General features: G+C 40.5%; 1 protein-coding gene across 4 annotated transcripts in view; it reads left to right on the plus strand.

Annotated features, from left to right (window-relative positions):
• The first annotated feature begins 8,500 nt into the window (after nucleotides 1–8,500).
• Nucleotides 8,501–17,115, plus strand: part of USP6NL (USP6 N-terminal like) — a 109,979-nt gene continuing 101,364 nt past the window's right edge. The window contains exons 1-4 of one of the 4 annotated variants that reach the window (XM_014255216.2): nucleotides 8,518–8,619; nucleotides 9,803–9,865; nucleotides 10,741–10,812; nucleotides 13,681–13,770. In XM_014255216.2, coding sequence (XP_014110691.2) covers nucleotides 13,767–13,770 — 4 coding nt within the window. In that variant the 5' untranslated portion in view covers nucleotides 8,518–8,619; nucleotides 9,803–9,865; nucleotides 10,741–10,812; nucleotides 13,681–13,766. Of the gene's footprint in view, nucleotides 8,620–8,869; nucleotides 8,904–9,802; nucleotides 9,866–10,740; nucleotides 10,813–13,680; nucleotides 13,771–17,115 lie in introns of those variants that run through there. The other 3 variants (XM_014255215.2, XM_005526060.3, XM_088055564.1) reach the window with 3 other exon arrangements.

Genomic DNA, 17,115 nt, shown 5'->3' on the forward strand with positions numbered 1-17,115 from the left:
ACATATGCTATGGACATAGGGACCTTAACCTAAGGTTAAGGGAGATCCCACCCAAAGGGGTTCCAGAGGAAGGGATCCTCTCAGTTGACTTCTTGCAGGAACCAGGCTGTAGAACAGAGTTCAGAACCCTGGATAAGCAGTCTCACAAAAGCAGTGGTTAGATTACACCTGTGGCCCCATTCATCTATGGCTTGTCTGGAGCCTCTGCACATACCAGGCTTTTCTCAGCTCTCTCACAAAGTCTAAAGAAGAAAAAAAATTTCTTTATGGACAATAAGGGTGTGGGGCTGTGATCAACAATTACTTCTTCCCACGGAAAAGACCTGAGGGTGACTGATGCAGGACACAATGTAATTGTCGTTTTCTATCTCAATGCAGCTGTTTCAGAACAAAATTATCAAGAAAAAGCTGATGCAGCTTGTGTGACACATTTCCCTGACTGTGTGGAAAGTCCAGGATGTATTTTAGGTGATGCATTTTGTGTCATTCAATTAATTGATACTATAGCTATGTTTGCCCTGCCAGAGGATTTCTAAACTCTTTGAACCAACTAATTTTAGTTGAGAGACAGTGTAATGTCTGCCACAATGTACTCCATTTTCTGTATTTTCCCAAATTCAGATTTCACCCTTTATCTTAACTGAAGCAGCAACAACACTGTATTTTCCACTACCTCCTTCCCTGCTTCTAATAAAAATTCAACTATGGGTCAAATCCTTGGCTGGAAAGAGTCTATACAGTCCAGGATCTGCTTTGTATAAAAAAGTTACAAAAACAGGATGTGTTTTATTTGACTGGAGTGAACTTAATGGTCATGGGTTGTTTTTATTTAAGACATTTTTTTCTCATGGTTTTCAAATTTATTTTTTTTCTTAAATGACAGCAAGAATAAAATGCATTTTTCTCAGCATTTTGTCTTAAGGATCTTAAGGCACTTTGCTGGCAGTCATTTGCTAAATATTACAGCCTCCCTATACAGTGAATTTGTCACTGCTGGCCTTATCTGCTTTCTCAGCTTTCAGGCTTATTTCCCTCCAGTGGGAGGGAAGACCTGGGTGCTTTCCAATCTAGAATTATTAAGAGGACAGAAACATCATATATTTTTAGGTACTTTTTTTTTTTTTTTAATCACTTGTATTTTTCTTCATTTGCCTTCCCAAACGGAAAGCTTGATAATGAATTCTTCCTTTATTTCACTGGCATATTATTATTTTCCCTTGTATTTAACTACTCTCCAGCAAGTCTCTGGTTTGCTCTGTTCCATTCATTCCCTCTGGAAGGGTTTTCAAGTTTTCAAAGTTCACCTCAGGAAGATTTCATAATAAGAACTCAAGGAAAATAATATAATCTTGCTTTAAAACACTTCCTTCCTCTGTTTTGCTGATGAATTATAACAATTCACAATACCATCTGGCCAGCAAGTGGTACAGAACTTAATTCATTGTTTTAACTGTATTTGTTTCTTTTGGTTGTAGAGCCCGTAACATGAGGATTCCCATGCTGCTGTTCTGTGATCAAACCCAGAGTACAACATGAGATCAAGATGTGCCCTAATGTCTGGAACTGGGCTAGAAATAGCCCTGGCAAATGATCTGTAGACTTAGAACGTGAGTGCTGTGGTGGAGGGCAAAACACATCTGAATTTTCCAGCCTGATACATTTTCTAAAATCAGAGGAAAATCTGAAGAGAAATCTGACCTTCTTCTTAGGGGGATTTCGTAAAAACTTCTTAAGCTCATAGATTGAATTCAAAAGGGGAAAGGAACCTGTTTTTTGAATCCAGTTTTAACATATCTCAGAATAATGGAAATAGAACTGGACAAAACATTTTGAAGAACTTTCTACAACCCCAGTTTTGAGGAATCTCACAGAACACTTCATGAAGTTGAGTAGTGCTCAAGTTCAAGTCTAGGAAGAACAGCCTCTATCCCAAAACCTAACCAAAAAACTAAACATATTCCATCTCTAAATTTGATCACACATGTATTTGGAGCATTAGTGGTGATACAAAGGGGAAATATCACACCTGAGCCTCCCCCCAGATCACCTGCAGCACTGAGTGCATGAGGCAAATGAGAACTCAGGGTTTCTAGTTCTGCCCTCCAAGCACATTTGGAGCGTTCATGAGTATCGGACTGTAAATATATAATTTGAGGCCTGATTCAGTGTGGATCACAAGGTGGTACAATTTCAGTACCACAGAAATTCTTAACTGACATTCAGTACAACTGCTTCTTATCCTACAGCTGTTAATTTAATTTAATTTACTTGTGTGATTTTGAAAGACTGTGAAAATGAAGAATTACTCAAAACAATCTCTAGGGACTATGAATGTTCTTACAGCCCTTACCAGAATGTGTTATGGTGTAAAGGTACAGAGCACTCGGTAACAGGAATTCACTGTCTGTCCCATGAGCAGGTGCCAGTTCTCAGGGTCAGTGCTGCTCCAAGCACAACCTTGCTGACCAGTGTCATGCTTGGTGTTGATTGTTTGATATAGATCTCTTGATCACCAGTTTTTTCATATAAGCTGTGGCCAGAAAATGAAAGGCAAAGGCCAGTGTCACATAAATGACAGAGGGCGTAAAGTTCTTAGAATTTATTTTTAGTTCACCAAACCGTTCTAGTCCTGAGGTTTAGATTATTTAAAGCAAATGTTGTTGTATACCCAACACATGATATTTTCTCCCATGTTGCATCAGTTCCACACACTCATGTCACTTCCACGTGAACTACAGCGTATTGCAAAGCTGTGTCGTATTCTTTTAATTTTTACACTGAAGGATTTCAAATGGAACCTAACATAATTAGATTACATGTAATCTCTTCCCATTTTGATCCTATTCTCAAGAGTGTTTGCAAAGGAGCTTACTTGAGTCTTAAATGCACAACTTGAAGTCACTCTGGCAGAGATGAATAAGAGCAGCATGCTCTTAGGAAAACATCCTGATGTACAGGACAAAACCTCATGGCTTTATTCAGTGAAACAGGTGTCTCCATGGGCAGTGTCTGCTTCAAAATCCTTGGCACGCAATTTTTTTAGCTTCTGCACAAAACCTATAGCAGGTCTTTCCTTATCCCTTTGTCTCCTGAATCAACATGAACTCCTATTAATACCTGCTTGTCCCGGGGTTTCCACAGAGCTGTGTGGTTTCTATTCAGGTGTCAGCCACTGAGATAAACTACAGAAGGGTTTTCAAACAGCCATCACCTTCCTGGGAGTACATTAAAAGAGATTATGCGTTGCCAGACAGCAAGTCTTGTCAGGTCAGGGCAAAACAACATTTTAAGCCGATTGGCTCATATATCTCAAGGTATGTGTGTCCTTGCACAAATTCACTTTCCCCTCAACCCAGTATTTAAGAAAATCCACCTTTTGATTGATGTTGATTGACCTGAAGTGTGGTCAGATTGAATCCTGCTTATTATCCTGAAGTTGCTAAAGGAGAAATATCTCCGGATTTGATACTAAATTACTGGATTGTAAAGAACTTTGAGGAAAACAGCCTGTTATTTGGTAGTTGATACCTCAAATTTCAGAAAGCTCATCCTTGCATAAAAAGGATAAAGCATGTTTACACTTCAAAGGTATTTGCTGAAAGTTTGGGAAGCTTCATCCTGCTTTACAGCCTCAAGCTGGCTTTGTTTGCCAAAGGTGAGGGGTGCCTTTGTTAGTAATGGTGACTGTGTGCACGGACCTTGGCTTCCCTAGAGGATGAAATGGGGTACCTGGTGTAAACCCCAGCCACAGCAGGATCTGTGAGCACACCTTCTTCACTCGGCAGGAACCTGAATAACCTCATGTCCCTGTGTTTGAGCAGCGTGACCCTGGGAAATGCAGCAGCGGCCCTTCCCTGGGAAACAAACTCTGTTCCTGATGGGTGTGAAACAGCTTGAGAGATCATGCCCACCCTCTTGTTGGCTTATTTCACTCCACGGTTGCCATATGGGCTTAGTTAGGGAAAAGATAAGTGTGACAGGACTTCCACTTCCCTGGCAAGCTATTCCTGCAGTTAAGGCTTTGTAGGAAACCTTCATGCTACTTTACCCTGAGCAGGAGGCTGACCGAACACAGATGGCTCAAGGCAGAGGGGAAAGAATGTGTTTAAATGCAAAACCCAACTTGCATCCCCCACTTCATGTTGTGCTACATAAATTCAACATGAAGCAGAGCTAGGAAAAGACTCTAAATACCACATTGCTGGGAAAAAAATATATTTTGATCCTTCTCAAGGATCTTTACCTGAAAGAACTGAATATATTTCTGCTCCATCAGTCATTCACATTTGTCTGTCTGCTGGTTTCAGCAGTAAGTGGAAAAGGTCATAAAGATTTAACTTTTTCACTACATTAGACAAGTAATTACACCTTTTGCAGGATATACCATCACAGCACACAGTATCAATACATTTTATTACAGGCTCCTGTTCTCATTAGCTTGTAACATCATGAGAATGACTCCCTTTAAGGCTTTTAGATTTGTTGGTGTCTAAGAAATGATTCTGTTTCTGTTAACTTTGAGTTGTTTTTGACATTCTGGTGGTTATGAGCGAGTGATAATAAACTTTAATAGTGAGTGTACTCTGAATGCTGACTCTATAAATAGTCATGAGATCCCCGGTTCCTTGTCTTACTGTAACTGTACATCAGATCTTCACTTTACAATAATGTATCTTTCAGCTACTCTCCTGGAAAATCACAATGAGGCACACAAAAGATGAAGCTGATGTTTTGTTTTGTTGTGCATCATTGCCTGTAAGACCTAATCTTCTGTCTTAGCTCTTCTTTTTCTTCTTCTGTTTTATGTTCTACTTTTCCTTGATTTGAAAGCTGTATGATTTGATTATAGCTTTTCCCTCTCTTTCACCGTATCTCTTCACCTTCTGCTGTGGGAGCAGGATGAAATCCTGTTAACAAGAATCTAAAACTCTGGTTTAGACGAATATCCTGACTCATGTTTTAAAGCCCATCCTGTGCTTCAGTTCAGATACAGCCACACGTGTCTTCTTCAGCCAGGCTTTCTGGATTTTGCATTTGCTGTGCACAGCCAATTGTGCACTGTCTGTGTACTCAATGTAGAAGAGGTTCTCTGGGAAGTTCTATAACATAGGATATACAGGTAAGTAACACATTTTTGGTGTTGTGATATTTCTCAGTGCACAGGAAAACTGCTTGGTATTAAGGAGAACTTTAAAAAAGGGGTTTTGTACTGTGTAAGTGTATTAAATGTTCTGTGTGTAGTTTTCATAGATAAAGAATATTGAAAGATAAATCAACATATAAAAGAAGAGAGAGAGAAGGAAATGAGAGAATATTGAAGTGACAGAGTAAGACAGAAGGAGGTGAATGGGAAAAGGCAAGAAAATACTAGAGGAGACATAAAATTTGGGAAAAAATGAAGAAGAATTAAGAAAATCTGTCTTGACAGACAGAGGGGACAGAAATAGCCCCTTTCATCAGGCATCAAGCACAGCACACATCCAAATCTGATTCCCATGGCAGGAACCACCAAAAGCAGGAAGAGAGGCCTGAATGGGTGAAACGTTTACCTCAACAAACCAGCAGAGCCTGTGGACAATGGGACTGGCTGAAGGCAAATTGAACAATCCCAACCAAAAGGGAAACAGTCCTTCAGGCAGCCAGAAATAGTGAAGCAAAGGGCAAACCCTCCTACTTCAAGTCCCACCTGACTTCTGCTTTTAATACAGCCCTTCCTATGTAATGCAGCATTTCCGTGTGGGCTGATGCTCTGTGTGTGTACAGGCAAACCTCTGCCTAAACCATCAGTTCTGCAGAGCTCCTGGAAATGGCAATGACATGATCAGGCAAGGGATGGGCTAGAAGTAACACCACCACTTTCATTTTGGGGAAAATAAACAAAAGCAAGCTCAGCAGGTGGTATAGCAGTTGAGTACATTTAAGCTTATAAAATATTGAAGTTTTGGAGCAGCTTTTTAGGAATAAAGAAGGGGCAGGGCCAGTCTGATCTATTAAAAAAAAGGCTTGTGGTCCTCCTGAAGAGATTGATAAAGGATTTAATCACTCTGTATCTGCTGTAAATTGTGCTGAGTTCTATCCGATCCGTGTTCAATAAATGAAAATGAAATTAATTTATTACTCATATTGCAGTTTTACTCCTGGTTGTAATGTTGATCCTTTGTTCTGCACCTTTTGTACAGCTCCAGGGCCTGAGTTGTTACTCAGAGGCATGTGGTGCTAAGTGGGTGCCTTATCCAGTTTGTGGGATGCCACCTCAGAGCTCCTGGTACCCCTCAGAGCTCTCTGTTCCCCACAGGCACCAGGGACTCTCCTCCTCTCACTTGGCTGTAGGTGTAGCCCTGGAGTTGTGCCCAGCTCCTTCATGTTCAAGTCCTGATGTTCTGCTGCGTTGTCCCAAAGACTCCAAAAATAACTTTTCTTGCAGAAAGAAGGAACAATTAAATGTTTTCTCTTACTTTGCTTCCCTTGGCTGGGGCATGGAAGGAATTTAGAGCAGAGGGAAAGGGCCTCGCTGGGAACTGTGCTGCTGGGAAGCATTTGGGCAGCCTCTCTTGCCTCAGGGAGCACAGAGTCATCGTCTGTCCTCATCCAGGACTGGGATTTCCCCTACTCCAGGAGGAACAGGAGAGGTTCTCCACTTCCATTCTATGATGTGAAGCTGTGTTCTATCTATCTCCATTTCTAAATGCTGTTTTCCAGGTTCCTGATCTTCTTACAACGGCTAAGTGTTGTACATTGTACCTGATCTGCCAGCTACATGAGTGATCCCTGTCCCTCCTGGCCTGGAGAGGTTTGGACATAACATCATCCCTTCTACTGTGCCTAGGGGCTTGCCCATGGGAAACTGGAGCAGCATTTATCCTCTAAGAGCTTCCTGTGGTAGTCATTCCTCCTCTCAACTCACATACCCATGGCTGCTAGGGCAGAGGTGGGTTTTTCGTCCCAGCTCCTCAAGTTTTCTCCATGAAGGTAGAACCACATGTTACACATGTCATGGAGTGTATCCTCTCTCTTGAGCAGGGGGATGCCTGCTCCTAATAGCAGAGACTCTGGTCTGTACTGGTAGGGCATGGAAAATTTCCTCTTTAAGGTTCTCTAAAAGTTTCTGGTGGCCCTCCTTTCTTTACTCTCTTAAATTCCAGAAATCCTCTGTTATTCTTTCCATGGATGAGATGTAGGCCCATAATGGGGCGGAGATAGTTTTTTTATGTGTCTGGAGTCTGCCAAACCAGAATTCCCACTTCTTCTTCTCCCTCCTTCCATGCCAACACTTCCAATGACTTGGCACATGATCACATATTTTGTATTCAGTGGACGCTGTCTGGATTATTAGGGAATTGTTCATTACCTGAAAATATTATCTCCAGCACAGCTAATTCTCTCAGGCACCAGATACCTTCCAAGTGTTCCATTTGTCTTGGCGCACTGAAAAGTCTTCCTCTAAAAGGTATCTTTCCCTCACTCTTGACAAGAGTTGCCTCCAGTGGTTGAGAATTCCTGGTCTTTTCCTGATCCTCTGGCCAATGCCTGAATCTCAGGACAGGGATCCCAGTTAATTGGCTTCATTACCATTCAGTGCCACACCATCGGTCACGGTAAGTCTTGCCAAATATTCAGTGATTTAAGTGGAAATAAAAGAAATAATTAAAATCACTTCCAAATGGAGGAATTGTTGGAAATTATATCACTTTCCTAATTAATTTAAATAATTGTTTTAATAAATCAAAAGCACTGTATTAGTCTTAAGCAGTGTAATTTTCCACTTTAGCCAGCATGTTGCTAAGTTTCTTTTGAAAGACTTAGTAGATCACTGAAACTTTCAGTTTTGCTAAACTAACCTGGATAAGCTTCAAGGAACAAAGGGAAGCTGGACACTAAGGATCCAAAATTTATGGCCCTCCAAGGACATATTAGAGTAACCAGAAGAAACTAACAAAGATATTGCAACCCAAGTACTGTAGAGTCTGTTGGGGAAAAAAAATGATAAAAAGGCTGAAAAATGTGGACTAATTAGCACTAGAAACAACAAATCACTAACTAATAGAATAGTAATTAATGAAGAGAATGACACCATTTAGAACCAATAAACAATAATTTGTTTGCTGAAAATGTGTGAGTGAAAATTTTGGAAATGGAGGGCATGTGGCTGGAGTTACCTGCTATGCACCCTAGCTGGGAATAAAGTAACGCCTACCTCCCAATACTATAAAATAAAGAGTTTGGGAGTTTGATTTACTGCAATGTTTTTGGTGTTGCATTAAAGGGCCCGGAACTGGACACAAGAGAATGGGTGTCCATACTGAGGGCCTGGGCAGCTCACGTAGCACAGCCAAGGAGGTTCTGAGAGGCACCAGGCCTGTTTTGTGCTTTTGCTCCCTCTTTCCCCACAGCAGCTCGCGGCCCCGACCAGGCGCCTCGTCCCGAGCCCAAGATGGCGGCCACGGCGGGTCAGCCTTGTGGGAGGGGCGGGGGCGGGGGCGGGGAGGGTTTCCATAGCGGCGGTGTCACATCGGGGCACTTCCTGGTCGGAGGCCGCCGGTCCCGGGGCAGCGAGCACGGACGCGCCTCTGGGGAAGGCGGCAGAGGGAGGCCTCGGGAAGAGGAGGAAGCCGAGGAAAGGTAAGGATAAGCCGGGACTTTGCTTCGGCCATTGTGCGGCCCCGGGGTGGCCGGCTGGACCAGTCCATTGCTGGGGTCCGGGGGGGGCCGCGTGTGTGTGTGGAGGCACCACGCCGGACCCTCCATTGAAGCGGGCGGGTGTCTCCCGGCTGAGGGGAGGCGGGCGCTACCATCCTCCCCCAGGAGGGGCGCGCACCCCCCGCAGGGCCAGGGAGGTGGAAGTGGCGGGAGCCGGCTCCGGCAGGGTACTGGGGTGCACGGACTGTTCCATTCCCGGCGGAGGGGTGTGTGCATTTTTGGAGGCTCTCTGCTCTTTCTGCTGGGGAGGGGGTGGCGTGTGGGGGGCGACAGGGGCTGCGGGACGCAGCGGAGCCGGGAGTGCTGGGGGACCCCGGGGGAAGCCCGGGGAGATGCCCCCGATCCCATTGTGAGGTTGGAGTGAGGTGTGGCGGCGTGAGGGGTGGCAGTCAGAGCGGGGCTGGAGCGCCTGTGTGCGGGTGTGTGCTTGTGGGAGTCACGTCTGTAGGTCGGGCACTTGGGGCCTCCTTGAAGCCCCCGTTTATTGGCCATGTGGGAGGCTACAGTGCCACCCTAGTCGGGAGCACGGAGGATTTCGATGGCTGAACCCTTTAACGTGACTTTCTGGCACCGCTGCTCTCTCTGTACCTGCTCTCTCCTCTGCTCTTTTTAATACTTAAGGTATGTGGTGGAAAGTGCCAGGCTGGCAGCAGTGGGCTGGGAGAGAGCGCGTCCCCCAGGCTGTGCTCAGCCCTGGGGCTCCGGGGCCCTCTCCTAGCCCTCAGACTCCACAAAGAGCCAGTTATTGTCAGGTGTTTCAGGTTCTTTCTGTGGCATGGATGGCTGCCTGTAGAAAACCACCGAAGCCACTGAACTGCCAGCTGAACGAGAGTCAAGTGGTGACTTAAAAGTAACTATGTCCAAACTCCTGTACCAGTTGTTCACCCGCATATGCTCGAGAATAACTTTCTTTGTGCCATTTGCTGCTTGTAGGAGGCAGCTGCACTGAAAGTTGGCTGTGAGGGGAGCTGATTTTCAGCTTTCACTGAATTACAGCGGAGTGAAAACAAATCCACATCTGCCCTGTTCACAACAAATGTATCTTGTGGAGGATCATTTCAGTTAGGATAATTATATTAAATAATTGTTTTCTATGGTTTTCTAGCTTGCTGCGTGCCCTGCAATCTAGAGCTGCAGTGTGACAGTCGAAACTCCAACTATACCAGGCGTGAGTGTATTAAACGCAGCGGCCAATCAGCAGTGCCTGAAACTAAAGGCGATTTGCCTCAACGCTTTGTAGTGTAAATATTCCTGCTATGAACAAAGGAGGGTGTGTCGTTGGGCTTGTTTCATTTGTACTTCCATGTGCTTCCTCATCTGTGGCCAGTCAGTGATTCTGTGTAGGTTCTGAAACAGTAGCAATTTCACTTTGTTGTGAATTGTGCATTTGTGCTGTCTTGGGCATTTTACTGAGCTGGGGTGCTCAGAGGCTTGGTGCTATATTAGGCATTTTTGTTGTGTTTTTTTTTTAATAACTGTTCTGAAGTGACTTAGTTTTGCTCCTTGTTAACTTTTGTTGTTTCTGATTATAACTTCTAAGTTAATTCAGCTGAGATGCAGTGTAAAATAAGTATTTAGTAGAACTGCCTTTTAACCAGCTTTTTCTCTGCCCTCTGATTATACAGCACAGAAACCGCCAGTTTCAGACTTAATGTTTTGGCAGCCAGCAATCTGCAACTCTAAAACATAGTGCTTCTCAGCACTAAAATCTCAGTCTGTTTTCTGTGAGGATCCATAACTTTTGGTTTAAAGAAGATGGTAAATGACACTAAAATACTGATTTGTGCAGGGCAGGCTATTTTTAGGCTGTTTTGTCTTTGTGTGTTTAAGCAGTGCAGTTACATGCTGCTCCTGTGATTCCTGGTTCTTGGGAAATGGGGGTATGAGTTCTTAATATTAACTCCTTACTATCTAAGTTAAACAGCTATTACAGTAACATACACAGGCTAGACCTGAATCTTTAATTGCCAACTTAAAGGAAAATCTCTTCTCTGGGCAGAGTCATACTGCATAGAAGTACAATATGCTGTAATTTGCTTGCAGTCTGGCTCCTGCTAATTATCCTGAAACAGAGTATTGGATAAAAAAGACACCTGATACCAGCTATGGAAACAGGTAATTGAATGTATTATAAGTGTGTGTGAATTTGAAGTTGCAAAGAGCTTCGCTCACTGCAGGTATTCCTTTCAAATCTCAGCTAAAATGCCAGTAGTTTCACAGCTACTGAAGATGATACTCCCAAGAGTGAGTAGATGTGTGTCACTGGAGGAAACATGGGGTAGAATACAGGGGTTAGATCTTCAGGAAGACAGAGATCAAAGGTGTGGGTTGGTGTTTTTTTAAATTTTTTATTATAGCCTTATTGATTGCAAGGGAAAGCAGAAAGAGTATCAGGCACTGTTTGGAATTAAAAGTTTTTCCAAGATGGTATCTTTCAGAAAGACACTGAAAAAGTAAAAGTATTTCTGTTTGGTAGTAGTTGGTAGTATTTCTGTATAGGAGAGATCCCTGCAAGCATTGAAATTAATCAGGTTGGCTGAGAAAGCAAAGTGAAGACAGTTTAGTTTCTAACTCGTATCCCTAGGAAAACGGCATTGCTGTTGCAATGCAATAGAAAGCATGGACTGTCTGCTATTTTGTAGTGGTAGTAGTATTTGCTTTTTGTGCTATTTGGTAGTGGTATTGACTTTGAATATTGCCTGCTATTGTTGTACTCAAAATGACAGATGAAAGAGAAAACTTTCCTTTTTTAAAAAAGCTACTTGCAAGGGAAATGATATAAAACATAACCATAGTGTTATTTCAGAGAACAACTGAATTTACCACAAGTCTGCATTGCCTGCTAAACAGATGCTAGCAATAGCTAAACAAAATATTTAGCCACTGAAGGCAGTAGAGGAGTAGCACTTTAGGGCTGGGAGTCGGAGGTCAGGTTGCTGTGGTGCACTGGAGCATTCACTTTTCACACATTTAGGTAGAACAGAGCTTCTGTATCATCCCCATCTTGTTTCCTCAGTGTTACGTGACAAGGTTTTTATAAGCGATGAGGGTGCATAATTACGCTATTATTAGCCCTAAGTGGTTTTCAGAGCTGCTGTTTTGTATTTTCCTAATGAACAGCTTTTTCCTGTACATACACACAATAAAATGTCATGTAACATGATGTCTCAGAGACAGAGTATTGTTAGTTCTTATTTACAAATCTAAGGTGAGATATGCCTTTGGAAAATCAAGTTGAATGGCAAACTCTGGTCTTCCAGTTGATTATGCATAAGATTCAAAAGGAATTTGGGCTCATACGTAGTGTGAAACTGGTCAAAAGTGTTTTGGACCTAGCTTGGGGTCCAAATGATCTGTTTGATGTTCTTAACATAATAAGTGTTATTAGCACAGTAAATAATTAAATGTCATGGAAGTTATATATGCTAATTTTGACACCAGTAATCAAGAGAAAGCTGTCAAGGATGCAGTTCTAATGATATGTTTTAACAGACACTTAATTTTTCATTGAGATATGTGTGCTTAGATATTTAATTTAGCAGACGTTCATGGAAAGGTGATAGGGCCTGCAGGTCAAACTGTTGCCCTTCACTGATTGTAGCATCTCATGGCTTTGTCTTCATCTCTGCTTATTTAGAATGTTTGTGTGTGGACTTTTTCAGCTGCTTTCTTTCCTAACTGAATCTCTTCCCTGTGTTACTTTTTCAGTGCAAAAAAATTGATTGTAATTTTCAGTCTGCAGCTTTGCCCAAAGGCTTCCTTTTGGCACCTGAATTTCTTTTTTTTTGTGGTGTGTGTGGCTTTGAAGTTTATTTTATTTTTTAAATTGTTTTTAGCAGTTGATAAAGGAACCTACTTGTAATGTCCTGTGATAGTTCCTGTACTACTTTGCCATGTGCTGTAGATCTGAAAATGTTACATGAAGTCGTAATTTAGGAAAAGTTGCGTCTCTTCTTCTATCTTTTTGCATTTTACTTAGCTTTTTTTTTTTTTTTCTTGAGCTTGAAGAAATCAGGAGAGTTGAGACTTGAAATCTGAGTCAGCATATATTGTTATCTGTCTGGATTAGCACAGGTGGTGAGGTTCAGCAGGTTCTAATTGGTTTTGAAAAGAGGAAGTATATCACGTAATATTCCTTAATTTACAGATAGTCTCTATTTATGCAGGTATTAGAAGAAAACTGTATGCTTAGTAGATATGTTGGTTTTCTACTTTTCATCTCAGCTGTGAGGTGAAGTTTCTTTCGTTTAACTCTTCCATCAGACTTGTATAAATTTGCTTTTAGCAGCAGGAGGGAGATTATATAATAAATTTTTCAAAATGTACTTGCTGTGCTGTCATTGTTGGAGATTAAGTCCTCTATATTTGGCTTCAGGGAGGGCCAGGCTTATTGTTAGTGAATCCATATCTGCCCTACTTGGGTACCTTTTCTTGAAATTGATGAGGAATTGATGGAACTGTGGGTTTATAATTGCTAGAAATGGTAACTCTTTCAGGTTTTGTTTCTGAGAAGGAAAGGATGGATGTCAGTGTCAGCTTGTGCTTGTTAGTAATCTTAATTGCATTTCTTGTTTTTTAAAAAGTGGTTGTTTTTTTTTTTTTTTGCATCATTTTGCCAGCTGAGATTGCTGAAGGAAAATGCTACTTTGGAATTTTCAGTTACTATATCCATGTTGTAGTCTTGTACTTTTAACTGCTCCCAGGAGATAACAAACATATTTTATAGCACTTTTTTTTTTTTTAGCACATACACAACTTTATAATGTGATTGTTAGAAGGTTCACACTTAGAGTCAATAAACAGCTAAATATATCCATAAACATTAAAGCTCCGCAGTCATAACAAACACATCTTTGTTTTCCCTTTTTTTTTTGTAACAAGGAGGATGAAAAGAGCAGAAAAGACAGTTTATATGTAAACATATATTCTAGTGATTTGAAGTTGAAAAAATTATTTGTATTTTTATTTTACTCCCACCTTCAGGACATGTATACCTCTGAGAAACCTTCTCCAACAAGATACCTTGCTTCAAGACCTGTCTTGGATTATATACAAAGAAGTTTCCAGTCATGAGTAAGTAGATTTCTTTCTTTCTGAAAAAAAGAAACACTTATGTTGTAGTTTAGAAGAACTGTACTTCTGTAGTAGGTTTTGAGGAGTGGTTATTCCTTGAAAATATTCTGTATTTTTGTAATTTTCTGTAATTTTGTAATATTCTGTAAAAATAACCAAAAATAGCTGAGATTTGGCAGGTGACATTTTTAATTGGCAGATTTTTGGTCAATGTGTGTTCTGTAAGACCTCTCTGTAGTCTGGTCTCATTTTCAAGAAGCTGAGTTCTGTAACAAGATGATGTGTGTTTTATACAGCATAAATAAAACATGTAACTCTGAGCTGAAAATGCCTTGGGTTTGCTAAGAATTCCAAAATTTTTGAATGCTGAGTGAATTAAAATAATTGGTAAAAATCCAACATAAAATGAATGGACTTCATTTTATAGGAAAAAAATAAATACGTTACTGAAATTCCAGTATAGAGGTTTGATCCCAGAGGAATTCTGGCATGTATTGGAATGACCTGAGCCATAGAAAACTGTGACTTTGTCTGTTACGGTGGAAAAAACAGATGAAAGTGGAAATTTTGGTTTAGGTCATATCAGATGGGTAAGTTAACCTCTTTTTAGTGAACTCTTTTGAGTATTTGAAGGTCTCATAAATTTTGCAGATGTGAGACTTCTTTGTGCAGATTTTGTCAGCAGTGTTGCTTGGCCTTGCCTCGTGTAGAAATAAGGATAAAACTTCTTATGCACAGGACCTGTATTTGTAATGTAGCTCATCTTCAACACAACTGTACTGAATATGCTGAAGGAAAGGCATCTTGTTCATAGGATAATTACAGCCTTTGTTAGTAAAATAAGACCATTTCAGTTTCTGGGAGGAAGTGAGTAAAGAAAATTGTTGGTTAAATTTCTTGTCAAACTAAATGAAAAATGATTGTTCTTGACATCTGGAAATAAGAAAGAATGATGAAGGAAATATAACTGCTAAATGTAGTAGAGGGAAAAATTACACCAAAAAAAAGGCCCAAAATAATTGCTCAAGTATAGGGTTCATGCTGGTGTAGATTGAACTTAGTTTTTATACAGATTTATTTCTATTTTCTTTCATGTTGCTATTCACACTTGTTTTCTTTCTGATGTTTAAAGTATTTGCTGTATTGCATAGAGGACAATTTTCCAGGCAGTTACTCAAGTACTGGAATATCCTGATTTGTCAAACACTGTATGTGAACCTTCATTTGTTTTATGGAGCTTTTCATGTGTAGTAGTTGCCTTATATATAGTCCTACACATAACAAATAACTGACTCATGGTTGCTGGGCTAAGTGTGACTTCCGGGGTGCTGCTGTGATGATGTTGGTTTGGGTACAGCACATACGGACAGTGCCAGAGCAAAACACTCTTGGTTTTGGTCAAGTTTTGAGCTGATTCCAGACTGGAGGGTTCAGCTGTTCATTAGGAAGAATGAAGACCCTTTTCAAATGCAAGACAGCATTTTGGCAGTACTTTTTGTGGTGGTCAGTAACGATATTCTTCAATGCAGGACACTGCTTTCTTGTGGTGGAGTGGATGCTTAAGCCTGTGGTGTGATGGGCTTCAAGGGCACAACACAACGTGCTACTCTTTAAAAATGTGGTTTAGAGAAGATTAGATGTTTTATATTCAGCTGATGCTGAATTTCTTAGTTTATGGTCACTTGAGAGAAACTTGAACTATAAGCACAGCCCTTAGTTTTATGTTCCTCTTTCCTAAATATCTCAGTCAATAAGATAAGAATCATATCTTATGAAGCTTTGTTTATTTGTATAGTTCTGTATATGTGTGCTTATTCACAAAATCTGTGGGCACCTAGAATAGTTAGATGTGTTAAAAATGGTGGGAATTTCTAGTATTCCTAAATTGTGTATCACCTAGTGTCATTCAAACAAAAAATCTATCTAAAATTAGGTAATCTCAGCCTTCAGAAGGTCACTAAAAACTCTAGAATGCTGTTATGTGCAGACTACACGACTGAATCCTTATTTTCTTGTGATGTACTTGATTCAATATGTATTTCCATTGCTCTTTGTGAAGGGCTGCGCTAGATGCTAAGTCCTAAAATGATTAAATCCTTTTACTAATATCTGTACTAAATTTCTTCACAAGCAGATCATATCTGTTTGGGTTTTTTGCCAACTCTATTCACGAACTTAAGTTATTTTTACTATATAATATTTGTTGTTTACCATATAAAATTTGTTACATAAAGCTTGTTATTTTATTTAAATACCTTGTAGAAGTAAATCTGTTAACATCCTGGTACTTCCAAAGCACACACATGGTTATTTTTAAGCTAATGATGGATTAATTTTTTTTTAAAGTGAATGAGAGATCTACTTTTTTAATAGTTACCAGGTGTGTAAGTGCATGCTTTGTATCCTGTTGTACTGGATCTTCCCATGATGAGGAAGAGCATTGTCAGAATTGCAAAGTTACCATTCATGGTGGTAGTTTGTTGTTGGACAATACAAAAAAATCTGTTAAAACTGAGTCAGTCCTTGTTAAGGCTTTTATTTCTGTGGAATAGCTCTGTAAATGTCTGTTTTCGTAAATGAGGGCAAGACCGATTTGTATTTGAAATTGTGCTTTTCCATTGTATGCCTTATAGGACACTGAGGTCATATCCTTAAAGGGTTTGCAATAGTATCAAGTGTAGCTTAGTGAAGTTGATTATTGATTTGTTTTGTATTTAAAGATAACTTTTCAGAGAAGTCCTAGTGGATGCAACCTGCCTAGAATGTCCCACCACAGAAGGAGTTGATTTAATCTACATTTTCTCCAGATATTTAGTGGCCAGAAAATGTGTAGTGTCATGAAAATTCTTAATAATATAAACTTTGTTCTTTATTTTTGGGGATTTTCCTGTGCTTTTCTCCTTTGAGGAAAGGTCAGTACAATGAAATTATTTGAGCTGCTGCAGTGAAACTTAAGGTTGGTGCACGTTATTGCAAAAAGCTGCTGACATCTTCATTTTTTCCCCTTAAATGTATGAGATGCAGTGCCAATTTATAATACAGAATATTTCTTTCCTGACTTTCTTTCTGCTTTTAGTTTTATTTCTAACACACTAAAAACTTAATGCTGCATGCAGTTGGGAAGTTCACCTGCTTCTTTGTGCTTCACTCCCATCAGTTCAGGTTTTCTTGCTGTTTGACTGAGGGTAGGGTGAGAGAATACATTTTGAGAGATGCTGTGCAATGTAATCTTATATTCTGTGAATGATTGGTGTGGCTTGGTAATGACTGGGGCAGTTTTTGCCTCACCAGTTCAAATCAAGCCCACAATGGTGTGATTAAAGGCTGCTTCTGTTTGATGGTTGG

Source organism: Pseudopodoces humilis, chromosome 5 (genome assembly GCF_049639895.1).
Source record: "Pseudopodoces humilis isolate 2021_Gansu_Grassland_sample_001 chromosome 5, ASM4963989v1, whole genome shotgun sequence".
Classification (NCBI taxonomy): Eukaryota; Metazoa; Chordata; class Aves; order Passeriformes; family Paridae; genus Pseudopodoces; species Pseudopodoces humilis.